Source organism: Macaca nemestrina, chromosome X (assembly GCF_043159975.1).
Source record: "Macaca nemestrina isolate mMacNem1 chromosome X, mMacNem.hap1, whole genome shotgun sequence".
NCBI lineage: Eukaryota > Metazoa > Chordata > Mammalia > Primates > Cercopithecidae > Macaca > Macaca nemestrina.
The window spans coordinates 13,987,019-14,003,465 of record NC_092145.1 but is presented as its reverse complement, the minus strand read 5'-3'; the positions used below and the strand labels follow the sequence as shown (position 1 = coordinate 14,003,465).

General features: G+C 46.5%; 1 protein-coding gene across 1 annotated transcript; it reads left to right on the top strand.

Annotated features, from left to right (window-relative positions):
- The first annotated feature begins 645 nt into the window (after positions 1 to 645).
- Positions 646 to 6,927, top strand: LOC105499805 (melanoma-associated antigen C1-like). Its single transcript, XM_011772619.2, has 4 exons — positions 646 to 759; positions 2,886 to 2,983; positions 3,139 to 3,245; positions 3,575 to 6,927. Exons 3-4 carry the CDS (start codon positions 3,242 to 3,244, stop codon positions 6,391 to 6,393), a joined length of 2,823 nt encoding a protein of 940 aa, XP_011770921.2. The 5' UTR covers positions 646 to 759; positions 2,886 to 2,983; positions 3,139 to 3,241; the 3' UTR covers positions 6,394 to 6,927.
- The last annotated feature ends 9,520 nt before the right edge of the window (positions 6,928 to 16,447 follow it).

Here is a 16,447-nt window from a genome sequence, read left to right as displayed (position 1 = left end):
ACTATGGATGGATGTGATTCTATCTCTCTTCTACCTTGCAGGTCTCAGGGGTGGGAGGGGCTTATTCGGAGGTGAAAGACTCAGATGTACAGAGGCAGGGAGCCCAGGCCGTTTCAGGAGTCCAGGCACAGCCTCTCAATAGGGCAGGAAGGGAACACCCATGACCGGTAGTGCCCTCTGTCCTGTCCCTGTGCCTGCTGCCAGCTCTGGAGGAGCCCATCAGGGTCCCCAGATTTACAACTTTCTGACTTCCACTTTGGGAGTCAGCTAGAGGGGAGATTATCTCTGAGGAGGGCAGCTTCGGTTAAGCAGAGGGAGTTGCACCAGGGCTGGTCACGCAACAAGAAGAGAAGTCTGTCAAAGGACAGCGACCTCCCAACACGGAGGGGAGGCACAGGCTGCACCCTGCCACTCCTTGCTGTCAGCCCTGGAAAAAGGTGGGGTGTGAGTGTCAAGGACTGGGGAGGTGGGAGGGAAGAGTCCGGCAAGGCTTAGGGAGTGAGCAGGAAGGGCAGGAGCACATCCTGGAGGTGGGAAGGAAGGGATGGAAAGGAGGCTGACAAGTGGGGGGTGGTTGCTCCTCTGAGAGGAGGCCCCGCCCCACGCTAGCCCTGCTGTCAGTCCTGATCATCCCCGGCAGGGTTCCCGGATGTGCTTTCCGGCGTCCATCTTGGGAGGCTGAAGAACCTGAGGTATTTTGTGACGAGGCTCGTCTCAGGTCAGCAGAGGGAAGAGTCTTAGACCTATCCAGTCTTCAAGGTGAGGGCCCCGAGGGAGAACTGAGGGATCCTCCCCCCACCACAGAGAGAAGCCGGCCCGGCTTGCTGTACCCCTGCCGTGGGACTTGTAGTTCGCGGAAAGGAAGATGGTAGCCGAGGGCTGAGGGACGGGTCCTCACGGCAGAGGAAGGGAGGAGATGCCGGCCCTCTAGGGAATAAATAGGAAGACATTGAGGAGGACCGGGGAACCCCCACCTCAGAGGATGGATTCCCGGAGATTCCCACCCCGCTCCTCAAATCAGCCCTCCTAGAGCTCCCCAGTCGGCTCAGGCTGAGCGGCCGCCCTCTTGTTGCTGGGTGAGGGGTGTAGGGGACGGGGAAGGGGAGGCCTTGTTCTGGGGGTCCCCTGGCAAGTCAGCACGGCGAGCTGCCTGCAGCCGGCAGAGGGAAGACTCCCAGACCCTGGTGGGGAGAAGAGTGAGGACTGAGGGGTCACATTGAGAGGTGACAGCGTGCTATCAGCCCTCGTGCTTGGCACTTCTGCATCGGCGACCGCTCTGGCGGCATTCGAGGCACCCTTCAGCCCGCCACGGCACTGTAGGAGCCTCTCTCTAGACTGGCGGAGGCTGCAGCCGCCTCCCTCTGCTCACGGGGAGGTGTGGAGGGAGAGGCCCGGGGGGGAACCCAGGCTGAGTCCCGTGCTCGCGGTCCAGCCGAGTTCTGGCTGGCGCTGGCGTGGGCTTGGCAGGACCTGCACACGTAGTGGCTGGCGGGCACCTCCGGCCCAGAGCAGTGAGGGGCTTAGCACCCGGGCCAGCAGCTGCAGAGGGTGCCAGCGGCCGGCACTATGCTCAGTTCTCCCCAGGCCTCAGCTGCCTCACTGCAGGGCAGGGCTTGGGACCTGCAGCCCGCCATGTTTGAGCCCCCCCTCCGCAGTGGGCTCCCTGGTGGCCCGAGCCTCCCTGATGGGCGCCACCCCCTGCTCCATGGCGCCTGGTGCCGTTGACTGCCCAAGGGGTGAGGTTTGCAGGCGCCGCTCGGGACTGGCGGGCAGCTCCACCTACAGCCCCAGTGCAGGATCTACTAGGTGAAGCCAGCTGGGCTCCTGAGTCTAGTGGGGACTTGGAGAACCTTTATGTCTGGCTAAGGGATTGTAAATACACCAATCAGCATTCTGTGTCTAGCTCAGGGTTTCTAAATACATCAGTCATTACTCTGTGCCTAGCTCAAGGTTTGTAAATACACCAATTGGTACTCTGCATCTAGCTAACTTAGTGGGCACTTGGAGAACTTTTCTGTCTAGCACTCTGTCTGTAGCTCAAGGATTGTAAACACAGCAATCAGCACGCTGTCAAAACGGACCAATCAGCTCTCTGTAAAATAGACCAAACCCTCTCTGTAAAATGGACCAATCAGCAGGATGTGGGTTGGGTCAGATAAGGAAAGCAGGCTGCCCAAGCCAGCAGTGGCAACCTGCTCGGGTCCCCTTCCACACTGTGGTAGCTTTATTCTTTTGCTCTTTACAATAAATCTTGCTACTGCTCACTCTTTGGGTCCACGTCGCCTTTAAGAGCTGTAACACTCACCGCGAAGGTCTGCAGCTTGACTCCTGAAGCCAGCTGAGACCACAAACCCACCGGAAGAACGAACAACTCCAGATGCACCACCTTCAAGAGCTGTAATACTCAACCTGAAGGTCTGTAGCTTCACTCCTGTCAGCGAGACCACAAACCCACCAGACAGAAGAAGCTCCAGACACATCTGAACGTCTGAAGGAACAAACTCCAGACACACCATCTTTAAGAACTGTAACACCGCGAGGGTCTGTGGCTTCATTTTTGAAGTCATCGAGACCAAGAACCCACCAATTCCGGACACAACATGTGCATCAGAACAGACGTGAGGCCACCCGGATCACCCCCGTGGTAGAGTGCTGGGAGGTGGCTGCCACCTCATTACCTCCCACTGCTCTCAGCGCTGTGGAGTTTCACCTGAGGTTTTGCCTCAGGCCAGCAGAGTGGTGGGGGCCTGGCTCTGTCTGAGAACATGTGACAATGCTAACTGAATGCTGAGGGGGCCACGAACCTCAGAACTGTGGGACTCTGAGAGTCTGGCCAGCCCCAGCTGCCGTCATAACTGGAGGGTCTCCCTCACTTCCTCTTGCAGGTGCTCCAGGAACCAGGAGTTGAAGACCTGGGTGTGAGGGACACATACATCCTAAAAGCACCACAGCAGAGGAGGCCCAGGCACTGCCAGGAGTCAAGGTGAGTGCACAGCCTGACTCTGTACCAAGGGCCCTACCCCCAGAAACAGGGCAGACCTGGCAGCACCCAGCCCGTAGCCACCCACTGTCATTCCTGGTGCCTCAGACTCTGCCTGCCAGCTGTGCCTTGAGGTGCTTTCTCACATCCTCCTACAGGTTCCCAGGAGACAAACGCCCTAGGAAGACAGGTGACCTGTGAGGCCCTAGAGCACCACCATAAGGGAAGAAGAGCTGTAAGCCAGCCTTTGTCAGAGCCATCATGGGTGAGTTTCTCAGCTGAGGCCACTGGCACTGTCCCTCTCTCCCTCAGTCCTGTGGGATCCCATCATATCCATTCATGCTCACACGTTTACCTGCTGCTCCTGAACAATATTCATCATGCCTCTCTCTCCAAACATTCCATGCCCCAGCTTTCAGCAAGGCTTCCAGAAGCCAAATTTCATACTAGAGTTGGTAGATGCAGAGGATCCCCCACATGAGGGAGAGGAGTAAGCCTCCTCCATTTTCTCTTCCTCTCTCCATTTTTTATTCCCCTCCTCCTCCTCTTCTTCTTTCTCATCCTCATCCTCTTCTCTGATTCTGCGTTCTCCAGGGGACAAGGATATGCCTGCTGCTGGGATGCCGAGTCTTCTCCAGAGTTCCGCTGAGAGTCGTCAGAGTCGTCCTGAGGGGGAGGACTCCCCGAGTCTTCTCCAGAGTCCTCCTGAGGGGAAAGACTCCCAGTCTCCTCTCCAGATTCCTCAGAGTCCTCCTGAGGGCGAGGACTCCCTGTCTCCTCTCCAGATTCCTCAGAGTCCTCCTGAGGGGGAGGACTCCCTGTCTCCTCTCCAGATTTCCCAGAGCCCTCCTGAGGGTGAGGCCGTCCAGTCTCCTCTCCAGAATCCTGCGAGTTCCCTCTTCCCCTCCACTTTATTGAGTGTTTTCCAGAGTTCCCCTGAGAGTACTCAAAGTCCTTTTGAGGGTTTTCCCCAGTCTCCTCTCCAGATTCCTGTGACCTCCTCCTTCCCCTCCACTTTATTGCGTGTTTTCCAGAGTTCCCCTGAGAGTTCTCAGAGTCCTTTTGAGGGTTTTCCCCAGTCTCCTCCCCAGATTCCTGTGAGCTCCTCCTTCTCCTCCACTTTATTGAGTCTTTTCCAGAGTTCCTCTGAGAGTTCTCAGAGTCCTTTTGAAGGTTTTCCCCAGTCTCCTCTGCAGATTCCTGTGAGCGCCTCCTTCTCCACTTTATTGAGGCTTTTCCAGAGTTCGCCTGAGAGTTCTCAAAGTCCTTTTGAGGGTTTTCCCCAGTCTCCTCCCCAGATTCCTGTGACCTCCTCCTTCCCCTCCACTTTACTGAGTCTTTTCCAGAGTTCCCCTGAGAGTTCTCAAAGTACTTTTGAGGGTTTTCCCCAGTCTCCTCTCCAGATTCCTCTGAGCTCCTCCTCCTCCTCCCCTTTACTGAGTCTTTTCCAGAGTTCCCCTGAGAGTTCTCAAAGTACATTTGAGGGTTTTGCCCAGTCTCCTCTCGAGATTCCTCAGAGTCCCACTGAGGGAGACAACTCCCAGTCTCCTCTCCATAGTCCTCAGAGTCCGCCTGAGGGGGAGGACTCCCTGTCTCCTCTCCAGATTCCTCCTGAGTGGGAGGACTCCCTGTCTCCGCTTCACTTTCCTCATAGTCCTCCTCAGGGGGAGGACTCCCAGTCTTCTCTCCAGAGTCCTGTAAGCATCTGCTCCTCCTCCACTTCATTGAGTCTTCCCCAGAGTTTCCCTGAGAGTCCTCAGAGCCCTCCTGAGGGGCCTGCCCAGTCTCCCCTCTATAGTCCTCAGAGCCTTCCTGAGGGGACGGACTCCCAGTCTCTTGTCAAGAGACCTCAGAGTCCTCCTGAGGGGGAGGATTCCCTGTCTCCTCTCTACATTCCTCAATGTCCTCCTGAGGGGGAGGACTCCCTGTCTTCTCTCCAGTTTCCTCATAGTCCTCCTGTGAGGGAGGCCTCCCTGTCTCCTCTCCAGATTCCTCTGTGTCCTCCTGACGGGGAGGATTCCCAGTCTCCTCTCCAGACTCCTCAGAGTCCTCCTGAGTGGGAGGTCTCTTTGTCTCCTCTCCGCTTTCCTCACAGTCCTCCTCAGGGGGAGGACTCCCAGTCTTCTCTCCAGAGTCCTGTGATTATCTGCTCCTCCTCCACTTCACTGAGTCTTCTCCAGAGTTTCCCTGAGAGACCTCAGAGACCCCCTGAGGGGCCTGCTCAGTCTCCTCTCCAGAAACCTCTCAGCTCCTTCTCCTACACTTTAGCGAGTCTTCTGCAGAGTCCTCATGGGAGTCCTCAGAGTCCGCCTGAAGGGCCTGCCCAGTCTCCACTCCAGAGACCTGTCAGCTCCTTCTCATCCACTTCATTGAGTCTTTCCCAGAGTTCTCCTGAGAGTCCTGAGAGTCCTCCTGAGGGGCCTGCGCAGCGTCCTCTCCAGAGTCCTGTCAGCTCCTTCTCGTCCACTTCATTGAGTCTTTCCCAGAGTTCCCCTGAGAGTCCTCAGAGTCCTCCTGAGGGGCCTGCCCAGTCTCCTCTCCAGAGTGCTGTGAGCTCCTTCTCCTCCACTTCCTTGAGCCCAGTCAGTGAAGAGTCCAGCAGCCCAGTAGATGAAGATACAAGCACCTCAGACACCTTGCTAGAGAGCGAGTCCTTGACAGACAGTGAGTCCTTGATAGAGAGCGAGCCCTTGTTCACTTATACACTGGATGAAAAGGTGGACGAGTTGGTGCGGTTTCTTCTCCTCAAATATCAAGCGAAGCAGCCTGTCACAAAGGCAGAGATGGTGACAAATGTCATCAACAGGTACAGGGGCTACTTTCCTATGATCTTCAGGAAAGCCCGTGAGTTCATAGAGATTCTTTTCGGCATTTCCCTGAGAGAGGTGGACCCTGAGGACTCCTACGTCTTTGTAAACACATTAGAGCTCAGCTGTGAGGGGAGTGTGAGTGATGAGCAGGGCGTGCCCCAGAACCACCTCTTGTTTCTTGTTCTGAGTATCATCTTCATGAAGGGCACCTGTGCCTCTGAGGAGGTCATCTGGGATGTGCTGAGTGGAATAGGGGTGCGTGCTGGGAGGGAGCACTTTATCTTTGGGGAGCCCAGGGAGCTCCTCACTAAAGTTTGGGTGCAGGAACATTACCTAGAGTACCGGGAGGTGCCCAACACTGCTCCTCCACGTTACGAATTCCTGTGGGGTCCAAGAGCTCATTCAGAAATCAGTAAGAGGAAAGTAGTGGAGTTTTTGGCCATGCTCAACAATACCGTCCCTATTTCCTTTCCACCCTCGTACAAGGAGGCTTTGAAAGGTGTGGAAGAGAGAGCCCAGGCCATAATTGACACCACAGATGACTCCACTGCCACAGACAGTGCAAGCTCCAGTGTCGTGTCCCCCAGCTGCTCTTCTGAGTGAAGTCTGGGGTAGATTATTCCCTCTGAGTTTGAAGAGGCGGTCGAGTTTCTACGTGGTGGACGGCTCGGGTGAGGCTGGAGAGAACACAGTGCTGTTTGCACTTCTGTTCCATATGGGCGGTTAAGGGATTTACCTGTTTTCCTTTTGGGTATTTTTCAAATGCTTTTCCTATTAATAACAGGTTTAAATAGCTTCAGAATCTTAGTTTACAAATATTAGTCACACATGTATTGCTCTTTATCTGGTTTAAGAGTAACAGTTTGATATTTTGTAAAAACAAAAACACACACAAACACACCACATTGGGAAAACCTTCGGCCTCATTTTGTGATGTGTCACAGGTGAATGTGGTATTGCTGTAGGAATTTTCTTGAAACTGTGAAGGAATTCTGCATTTAAATAGTGGAACAAATAAAGGATTGTTAATATTTGCATTTCCTCAGGCCCTTTAGTTTGTTGTTCTTGAGACTAAAGATACATACCTGGTTTGCTTATGTAAGAAAGTAGCCGAAAGTAAATTGTAATAAATAAAAGTGCCTGTGACTCGTTTATTTGATGACCATTATATCAGCATTTGCTCATAGAAGTTACTGTTAGTAGTGAAGTTACTATTAAAAGCAAGACTTATCCCTACCCCTAAAACGGTAAAGTGTAGCTACAGATGCCATATCAGGAATGTGGTAAGATTTTCTCTACAATCTAAAGAGTAAGTTTCAAAAGGAGTGGGGAGGTGAGACTCCAGATGGAGGCTTTGAGTAAAAAGGCTCTGAGCTAAGGCAGTTTTGGGCTTTGGGAAACTGCAGGTGCTTCTGTGGGAGCTGATTGTTATGAAGCTGGGTGGTGGCAGGGCCCAGATTCTCAGAAAGTGAGAGAAAAGCCTGGAATGGAAAACTACTTGAGCAGTTGGCTCTGGGTGGAGGATGAAGCAGAGAGGAGTCTCCACATGGGGAAGTCATGGAAGGTGTCCTGTGGCTCTGTCACTGGGGAGCGTGAACACAGTGCAAGGACTAGGTGGTTGATCCCCATCATCTGCAAGGGTTTCCTGAGAAATGTGGTGAGAATTCCTTGATGTGGTGCTCAGAAGCCTCCATGCTGGCACTCATTTGCCTGGCCAGGAAGAGCCAGAGCCCATTCCATTGACAGGAGTTTTATTTGGGTTCTTTTGAAAGTAATGAGGACAAGTCTAAGCAATGTGTAGATTTTTAGTGGAGCTTAAATAAAACTAGTGATTTGGATGGATGATCAGTGGGGAAGGCGAAAAGGAGTTGGTCCTTAACTCAAAATCTATAGTCATTGAGTTGCATTCAGCTGTGAAAGCCTCTCCTTACTTGAATCATACAATATATCCTTTTAGAAAATGTCCTGAGTTATATCTATGAAGTAAAACTTTTGTTTCCGTTCATATTCCATGACATATTCAGCTAGATATTCTCTGAGGTTTTGGATAAATAAGAATTTTTCTCAAAAGACAGTGGTAGACTCTGGGGTTATAATCATATTGATGACAACTGCCATTTATTAAAATTCCAAGACATGCCAAGCTGTGTGCCAGGTGTTTTACTCACATTACATACATTCCAGCAATTCTACAGCACAGGGATTATCAAACCCGTTTTACAGACGAAGAAGCTGAGGTTATAGTTCATGACAAATTCCCCAAGATCCCATGATGATCACATGATTAGAAAGTGACTGGGCTGGGGCTTGAGTTCTGAAATCATCTAGACCCACACTGTCCCCACTCCTCTCAGCCTGAGCATAGCCTTCTTCCTGTTAAGTCACTTCTCTTCACATTTCCTAATGTCTTCCAGGTAACATAAAGAAGAAACCTGTGACAAAGTATTTAGATGGGCCTAGAGAAGAAAGGTGACAATGGGAATCAATACCATTCAGGGATCGTTTGGGCTTTCTTTAGCTAAATTCTTCCTGTTATGAGCCCTAGGTGTCTTGAGAGCTGACTGTGTCTGGGTGCCAGTGCTTTTGTCCAGCCCCAGGCCTTTCCCACATTACAGCACCCTCCAGTTGATCTCCCCTGTGTGCTCCCTTGTGCAACTCTGGAAGCTGGCGTGCTGACTAACTTCTCACTGTGGTCTCGCCTCTGAAACCTGTGCCCAGCCCTCAGTGCAAGAGCCCAGAGACATCTGCCCTTTCCCTGACGTAGACCACTGTGTGTCCCTGGAGAAGTTCCTTGAGTGATCCATCCCTCCCTGTGGCTCCTCCATGATAAAGGCCCTTCGATGTGAATATTCACTTTGGATAGTGACATTTCCATACCTAGGCTGAACATCTTCAACACACACTCAACATATTTCCACATAGGCTGCAGAGTAAAATCTGATTTTCCACATAACATATGGGTTTGTGGGATGTAATCCTAAGGTCAGATATAACCTATTTGAAATCTTCCTAATATTTGATATTGTAGTATGATTTTAATGCGATGCATTATTTGAAACAGGGCACTGAACACAGAGATGAATAAGCTTTTGTAGATGATCAAATGCCAATATTTCCTTCATAAACTTTGTGGATGAGGAAAGGCTATAGACATCGCTTTCTAAATGATCTACTAGAAGGTGAATTGGTAAAGAAATAAAACCGTAACAAAATCTTGAAGACTTCCTAGAAGTTGACCAGGGTACTTTGGGCGACATGCCAGCTCTGATGAGACATAAACAATAGTTAAACATCCTTCCACTGTCTCTTGTGTGTGTACCTGCCCCACAGGAAAATCCTGGCTTGCAGTGAACCACAGGCACGTGTATAGCTGTTCAGGAATGTTCCGTCCTATGCAGGGTAGCAGAGGCTCAAAGGGTAGGTTATTTTTCATTCACCAAAAATATGAGAGAATTCTCAGCCTAAATAAATTATATAGGTTATGAAAGGACAGTGCCAAGTGATATTGAGGGATTAATGTTGACCCTCCCTGCGAAGACTTACAGAATTGTTTTAAAACTGCATGTAATGCTGTATTTGAAACCACCAGTCACCTCATAGGTGCAAGAAAAAGTTGGAAGATTTCAAGCCTATGCTGACATTCCCAGAAACAATTCCATGCAATGAAGGGATTTCCTGTCATCAATTATAAGAGTTGCTTTTCATTGAGCCCTGTAATAACATATGGGAGAGACTACAAGGGCCCGTCTCCATCTTGTCTAGCTCGCTTTCCTGGCTGGTTCATTTGTAGTTAGACAGAAGCCAGTGCACCGCTCCCATGCTTTCGTTTCTGTTCAGCGCTTAACATCTGTTGTGATGTCGAGGGACAAGGTGAAAGCAGCTTGGATTCCTGGCTGAGGTGAAATCCAGGATCCTCTGTGGATTAGTTTGTTATACCATAACAGAATATCACAGACTGTGTGACTTAAACGGTAGAATTGTATTTTCTCATATATCTCGAGGCTAAATGTCTAAGATCAAGATATGGGCCAGTTTGATTTCTTCCCTGGCCTCCCCGTGGCTTGCTGATGGCCACTTTCTCACTGAATTCTTACATGGATGTTCTTTGGTCTGTGTGTCTGTATCTTAATCTGCTCTTCTTATGAGGACACCAGTCATATTGAATATGATCATAATCATAAGACCACATTTTACCTTAGTTGCCTCTTCAAAGGGTCTGTCTCCAAATACAGTGATACTCTGCAGTCCTGGAGGTAGAGACTTGGATATATGAACTTGGAAAGAGGGACACAATTCAGCCCACAACACCCTGCCAACTTAAATCAGAATTTATTTGCACAAAAATAAACTCATGTTAAGCCATTTAACTTTCAGGGACTTTTTTCTCTTCCATCAGGTTACTGTTAATGTGACTACAGGAGTGCTCCTCTTCCTTTTCTTAGGGTCATTTCAATATTTGACTTAAAAATAAATGGTGCGTGTATTTTTGTTGCAAAAAAATTCTAAAAGTACATAGAAATGGCATTGTTGTCTTTACAAAGTTCCTCCAGAACTCAGCCTCCTACTCAGAAGTTTCCACTATTAACAATGTGGCTGTGTAAATTTTAAAATATGATTTTTGATTTTGGCTTTCCTAAAGATACATGTGCCATTTTATATATACACATATATGTACATATACACACATGTGTAATGATATAATGATATACATATAGGTTTGCCACTTACCTTTGCCACTATTATAGGTTCAATTGCCTCTTCCACAAAACGCTACATTGAAATTAACATGTGGCATTGATTTCGTGATAGGATTAATTCAAAGTTCGTGATAGGATTAATTCAAAGTTAAATTGAGGTTATTAATGCTGGCCTTAATGGAAGTCACTATGAAAAGGGGATATTTGGGCATAGAGATATGAGTAGAGAGATGTCAATGTGAGTAGACACGGAGGGAAGACAGCTAGGTACAAGGCATGGAGAGAAGCCTGGAAAACATCCCGCAATCACAGCCCTCATAAGGAACCAATCTTGTGTACACTTTGCTCTTGTGCTACCAGATCCCAAAACTGTGAGACAATGAATTTCTGTTGTTTTGTCATCCAGGTTGTGGTACTTTGCTATTGCAACCCTAACATGCCATGATACTCACTTATTAAAATGTATCCAGCATCTTTCCATGACAGCACATAGAGATCTGCTTTACTTCCGGGACTTCTCCCGAGGATGCCAATTTATTTCTGTACAATAACAATAGCATTCCCAATGTTGAGTGAGTCCTGATGTAAACTGTGGAGTTGACTTAATAAATAGGTGTCAATACAGATTCATCAGTTGTAGCAAACACGCTATAATAATACAAATTGTAAATAATAGGAGACACTGTGTGTGTGTGTGTGTGTGTGTGTGTGCGCGCGTGAGGCAGGGCAGGGAGGATGGTGTAGATCTGTGGGAACTCTGTAATTTTGATAAAGTTTTCTCTCTGTATTTTTGGATTAGCAATGCTCTAAAAATGAAACCTATTAGCTTTTTAAAACATGCAAATAATTTGAACAAACACTTTATCAAAGAGGATATACATATTGGAAAGAGGCATGTAATGTCATTTGTCATTAGGGAGATGCAAACAAAAACCAGAGAAGATTCCAATACCCACTTATTACAATGGCTAAAATCCAACAATCTAAAAATATCAAATGTAAGAGAGGATATGGAACAACGGGAATTCTCATTTCTTGCTGGTTGTGATGAAAACTGATACAGGTGCACTTTTAAATCAGTGTTTTCTGCACCTCTTCCTATGACATGGTGAAAGCTAAAACTATAGGAACTGAAAGCAGAACGTAGTTGCCAGGGCCTTTGCAGAAGTGCAGTGACTGACCTCAAATGGGATGCACGGGAGAATTTTAGGTTGATGAAACCGGTCATTATGATACTTGGATGGTACATATGGGCCTCCATGCATTTGCCAAAATACATATAACTTCACATAATAGTTACATTTGATGTGTATTTGTGAAATTTTTTAACTTTTGTCTTACATTCAGGGATAGAAGTGCAGGTTTGTTACACAAGTAAATTATGTCATGGGAGTTTCTTGTACAGACTGTTTCATCACCCATCTATTAAGCCTAGTACCCATTTGTTATTTTTCCTGATCCTCTCCCTCCTCCCACTCTCCACCCTCTGAAAGGCCCCAGTGTGTGTTGCTCCCCTCTGTGTGTCCATGTGTTCTCCTCTCTAGGTCCCACTTATAAGTGAGAACATGTAGTATTTGGTTTTCTGTTACTGCGTTAGTTTCCTAAGAATAATTGTCTCTGGCTGCATCCATGCCATGGAATGGGTTTCTTTTTTTTAAGTAGCAACAACAAAGACGTCTTTAACCTAGTCTGGGTGGGAGATAATGTTAACATCACACACAGCAGTAGTACTGGAGATAGAAAAAGCGGAAGGATTTGGAACGGATTTTAGAGGTTAAAGGAACAAAAGTTGTTGGATTAGATTTGGGATAAGATAAAGGGAGATATCAAGCACCAAAGTAAAAATTGTGCCACCTTTGATGGTAACAAATATCAAATGAAGACATACTTTGGTTTTTCAACTTTTTGACAGCCTTCCTGTGTATTTTGTAATCACTCTGACACACGCACAAATGTTTCTTATTCCTTGAAATCTGGGAATGCCCTCCCCTCCTTCAACCTGGTGCCCAACAATTCTACATTCATGGCACCTGTGGTAAACCTCCACTGGCAGTGCAGCATCTTCACGGAAGGCTGAATCTAAGTGAGAAAAAGGAACTGAAGGTGAGTCATTTGGGGCATGTTTGGAGAAGGGCTGTGTTCACTCCTTTAAAAGGCCCCTGACACTCCCCACTGATTCAATTCCAAGAACATTAGTCCCTCTCTCTTCTGGACAGGAGAATTATTTCCAATACCAGGAGGTAAAAGGATAGGCTGCCATTTTCTTTTTACCATCCATAACTAATGCTCCCTTCTTGGGAACTCAGAAGAAAAGCTCCATGAGGATAATTCCCAAGGACATGGGGGCCAGAGCTGGAATTTACCTACCAGGTCCCTCCCAGTCTGGGAGAAGAGCTTCCTTGTCTGTGGGTTTCCACCTTGAGCGCTGAAGTTTGATCCACCAATCCTGGCTATGAGCAGAGGCCCACTGCCCCTGGGACATGGAGACGAAGCTAAGGAAGGAGGTCAGCTCATGAACAGCTGAGTTGATCCTGACCATAGTGGGTGCAGAGCACCCCATTCCTCAGGGTAATCTCCGGCAAAGCCACAATCACGTTGTTTGGAATCTCAGGGCTCATGAATCCTCCTGAGAGTACTGTCAGGAGTAAGAGCAGCTGAAAAGAAGTATGTGGAGCTCTTATCCATGTGGAGAGGCAGATAACCTTCTACTCCCCTATCCTGTGAGCAACCTGGCACTGGCACTAAGTGTTTGTGGACCTGATCAGGGTGTCTGTCATCAGCACAGCAGCCTCCGTCATGACTGTCTGGAATAGAACTGCTCAGGTTGTATTTCTTGAATCACCAGAGTTCCAGAGGTCAGCGGGTGAACAAGTCAAGTAAGAGGGGGAATAAATCCATCATTATATCAGGTAGCCTTCCCCCAGCTACTATTGAGATCTGACTTCTACTCTCAAAAAGCAAAGGCTTATGAAAGCATCTAGGCCTTCTATGGTTGAGACAAGGGGGAGAGAGGTGGTGCCATTTCCTCTGTTCCTCTTTGACTCATATCATCTCGCTCCTCTTGTTATTGAAGTGACCATTGACCCCAGAGTGTTTCATTTCTTGCACCTCCAGCCTTACTGATGCTCTAACTTACTCATCCTGTCATCTCACTAAAAGATGATCTATACAAAGACTTATTTATTATTCTATGAATTTCTGTGTTTTTGAAGTTTTTATATAAACATTTTTAAAGTAGGTTTTGAATTTCCCTGTAATTGCATTTTTTGTATAATATGAAAAAGGGTTCCACTTACATTAAAGTTTTTTATGTGGATATTCAGTTGTTCCACTGATACTTATTTCAACAAGACAGTCTCCAGTGCTAAAGCTGCAACATTTTTTAATCAATTAAGCTTGCATTTATACGTGTTTTGTTGGTTTTGTTTTTCAGGAATTTCCATTCAGTTCCATTGGTCTATTTCTAATCCCTGCACCCAAATCTCAAACTCTTCATTATAATAGCTTCTTTGTAATTCTTACTATCTGTTTGATGAACTGCTCTTTTTCAAGAGTGTATTGACTATGCTTGGCTATTTGCACATCTTTATATTTTAGAATCAGGTGATTCATAGATGCCTTCATGTCCAAAGGCATTTGGTTGTTGTGATTTGGGATTACAATTATCTATCAATTCTGTTTTAAGGAAAATTATTGAAACTTCATTCCCATGGATTTATTTTATTTTAGTTTCCTGTGGGTCTTCATTAATATTTTTAAATAGCATATTAATGGTTTTTCTGTAATTTTTTTTTTTGGTTAAATTTCTTAAGGTACTTGATGTTTGGAATAATAGGTTAGAGGTTATATTTTCTTTATTTTCATATGCATTGTTGCTGCAAGAAAATAAAGTTCAGTTTTTCTATGTTGATTTTATACCTTGGAAACTTATATATTTTTATCTCTTGAGAAGCTGGGCCATTCCGCTGTTGCTGGTGGTATGCGCATTTGAGCATAGACTCTGCTGCTGCCGCCCCAGTGAAGCACTTTAGACAGCAACTCCCAGCAGAGTGTTGTGGTCGGTGGACAAGGAACACCTCGGTGTCTCTAGCAGAGCGGCTGCTTTACATCACAGGGACAGAGAACAATGATGTGGGCCGGGTACCAGTCCCCAAAGGTGGAGCACACAGCCCATGAGTGCTGCCCTGAGCTTTTGCCCCCTAACATCTTCCATAAATGAAGTCACTTGACAACCCACCACTGTCCAAACCTCAAGGGCATCAAGGAGTATAAAAGAATAAAAAACCCATTCAAAGCATAGTAACTTCAAATAGCAAGGGAACATCAGCCCACACAGATAAGAAAGAACCAGCACAAGAACTCTAGCAACTCCAGAAACCAGAGCCCCTTCTTCCCTCCTCACTACCACACTAATTCTGCAGCAATGGTTCTAAAGCAGGGTGAAATGGCTGCAACGAGAGACAGAGAGTTTAGAATCTGGATAGGAACACAGATCATCGAGATTCAGGAGAAAGTCAAAACCAAATCCAAGGAATCTGAGGAATCCAATAAAATGATAGAAAAGCTGAAAGATGAAATCACCATTTTAAGAAGGAACCAAGTGAACAGATAAGGCCAAAAAACTCACTAAAGGAATTTCATAATGCAAGTAAAAGTATTTACAACATAATAGACCCAACAGAGGAAAAATCTCTGAACTTGAAACCAGTTCTCTGAATCAATTCAGTCAGGAAAAAATATATAGAAAAAAGAATAAAAAATAATGCCTCAAACCTCCAAGAAATTTGAGATCATGTAGTGAGACCAATCCTGCAACACATTGGCATCCCTAAAAGACAGGGAGAAAGAACAAGCAACTTGGAAAACAAATTTGAGGGTATCATTCACAAAAATTACTCCACTCCTGTTGGATGGTCAGCCTTCAAATTCAGGAAATCTAGAGAATCTCTGTGAGATACTATACAAGACAACTATCCCCAAGTCACATAATCATCATATTCTCCAATGTCAAGATGAAAGAAAAAATATTAAAGGCAGCTAGAGAGGAGGAACAGGTCACCAACAAAAGGAATGTCATCAGAGTGGACATCAAGGTGGATAAATGTCAGGTGATATTTATCCTGGTAAATATCAACACTTCTCTCTGAGTAAATAATCATTTACATAGTACTTGCATATGCTTATGGGTTACATGAGGTATTTCGATGTAGGCTTGCTATGTGTAATAATCACATCAGGGAAATGGGTTATCCACAAGCATAGACATTTATCCTTTGTGTTACAAACAATCCAATTAGACTCTTAGTTATTTCAAAAAGTACAATTAAATCATTTTGACTATGGTCACCCTGTTGTGATAGCAAATACTAGGTCTTATTGATTCTAACAGTTTTTTGTAAACATTAGCCATCGTCACTTCTCCCCCAGCACCCCTCTACATTTCTCAGCCTCAGGTAACCATCCTTCTACACTCTGTCTCCATGAATTCCATTGTTTTGATTTTTAGCTTCCACAAGTAAGCAAGAACAGGCGAAGTTTGTCTTTCTGTGCCTGACTTATTTAACTTACCATAATGACCTCCAGTGCCATCCACGTTGATGCAAAAGACAGGGTCTCAATGTTTTTTTGTGGCTGAATAGTACTCCATTGTGTATACGTAAAACAATTTCTTCATCCATTCATCTGCTGATGGTCAGTTTGGTTGCTTCCTAATCTTGGCTGTTGTTAATCGTGCTGCAGCAAACATGCTTGTGCAGGCATCTCTTCAGTGTACTGATTTCCTTCATCTTGGGTAAATACTGAGGAGTGGGATTACTGGATAGTGTGGTAGTTTTGTTTTCATTTTTGGAATAGTCTCCAGGCTGTTCTCCATAGTGCTTTTTTACCAATGTGCATTCCCACCAACAGTATAAACAAACTGTGATACACCTATACAATGGATTACCATGCAGCCATAAAAA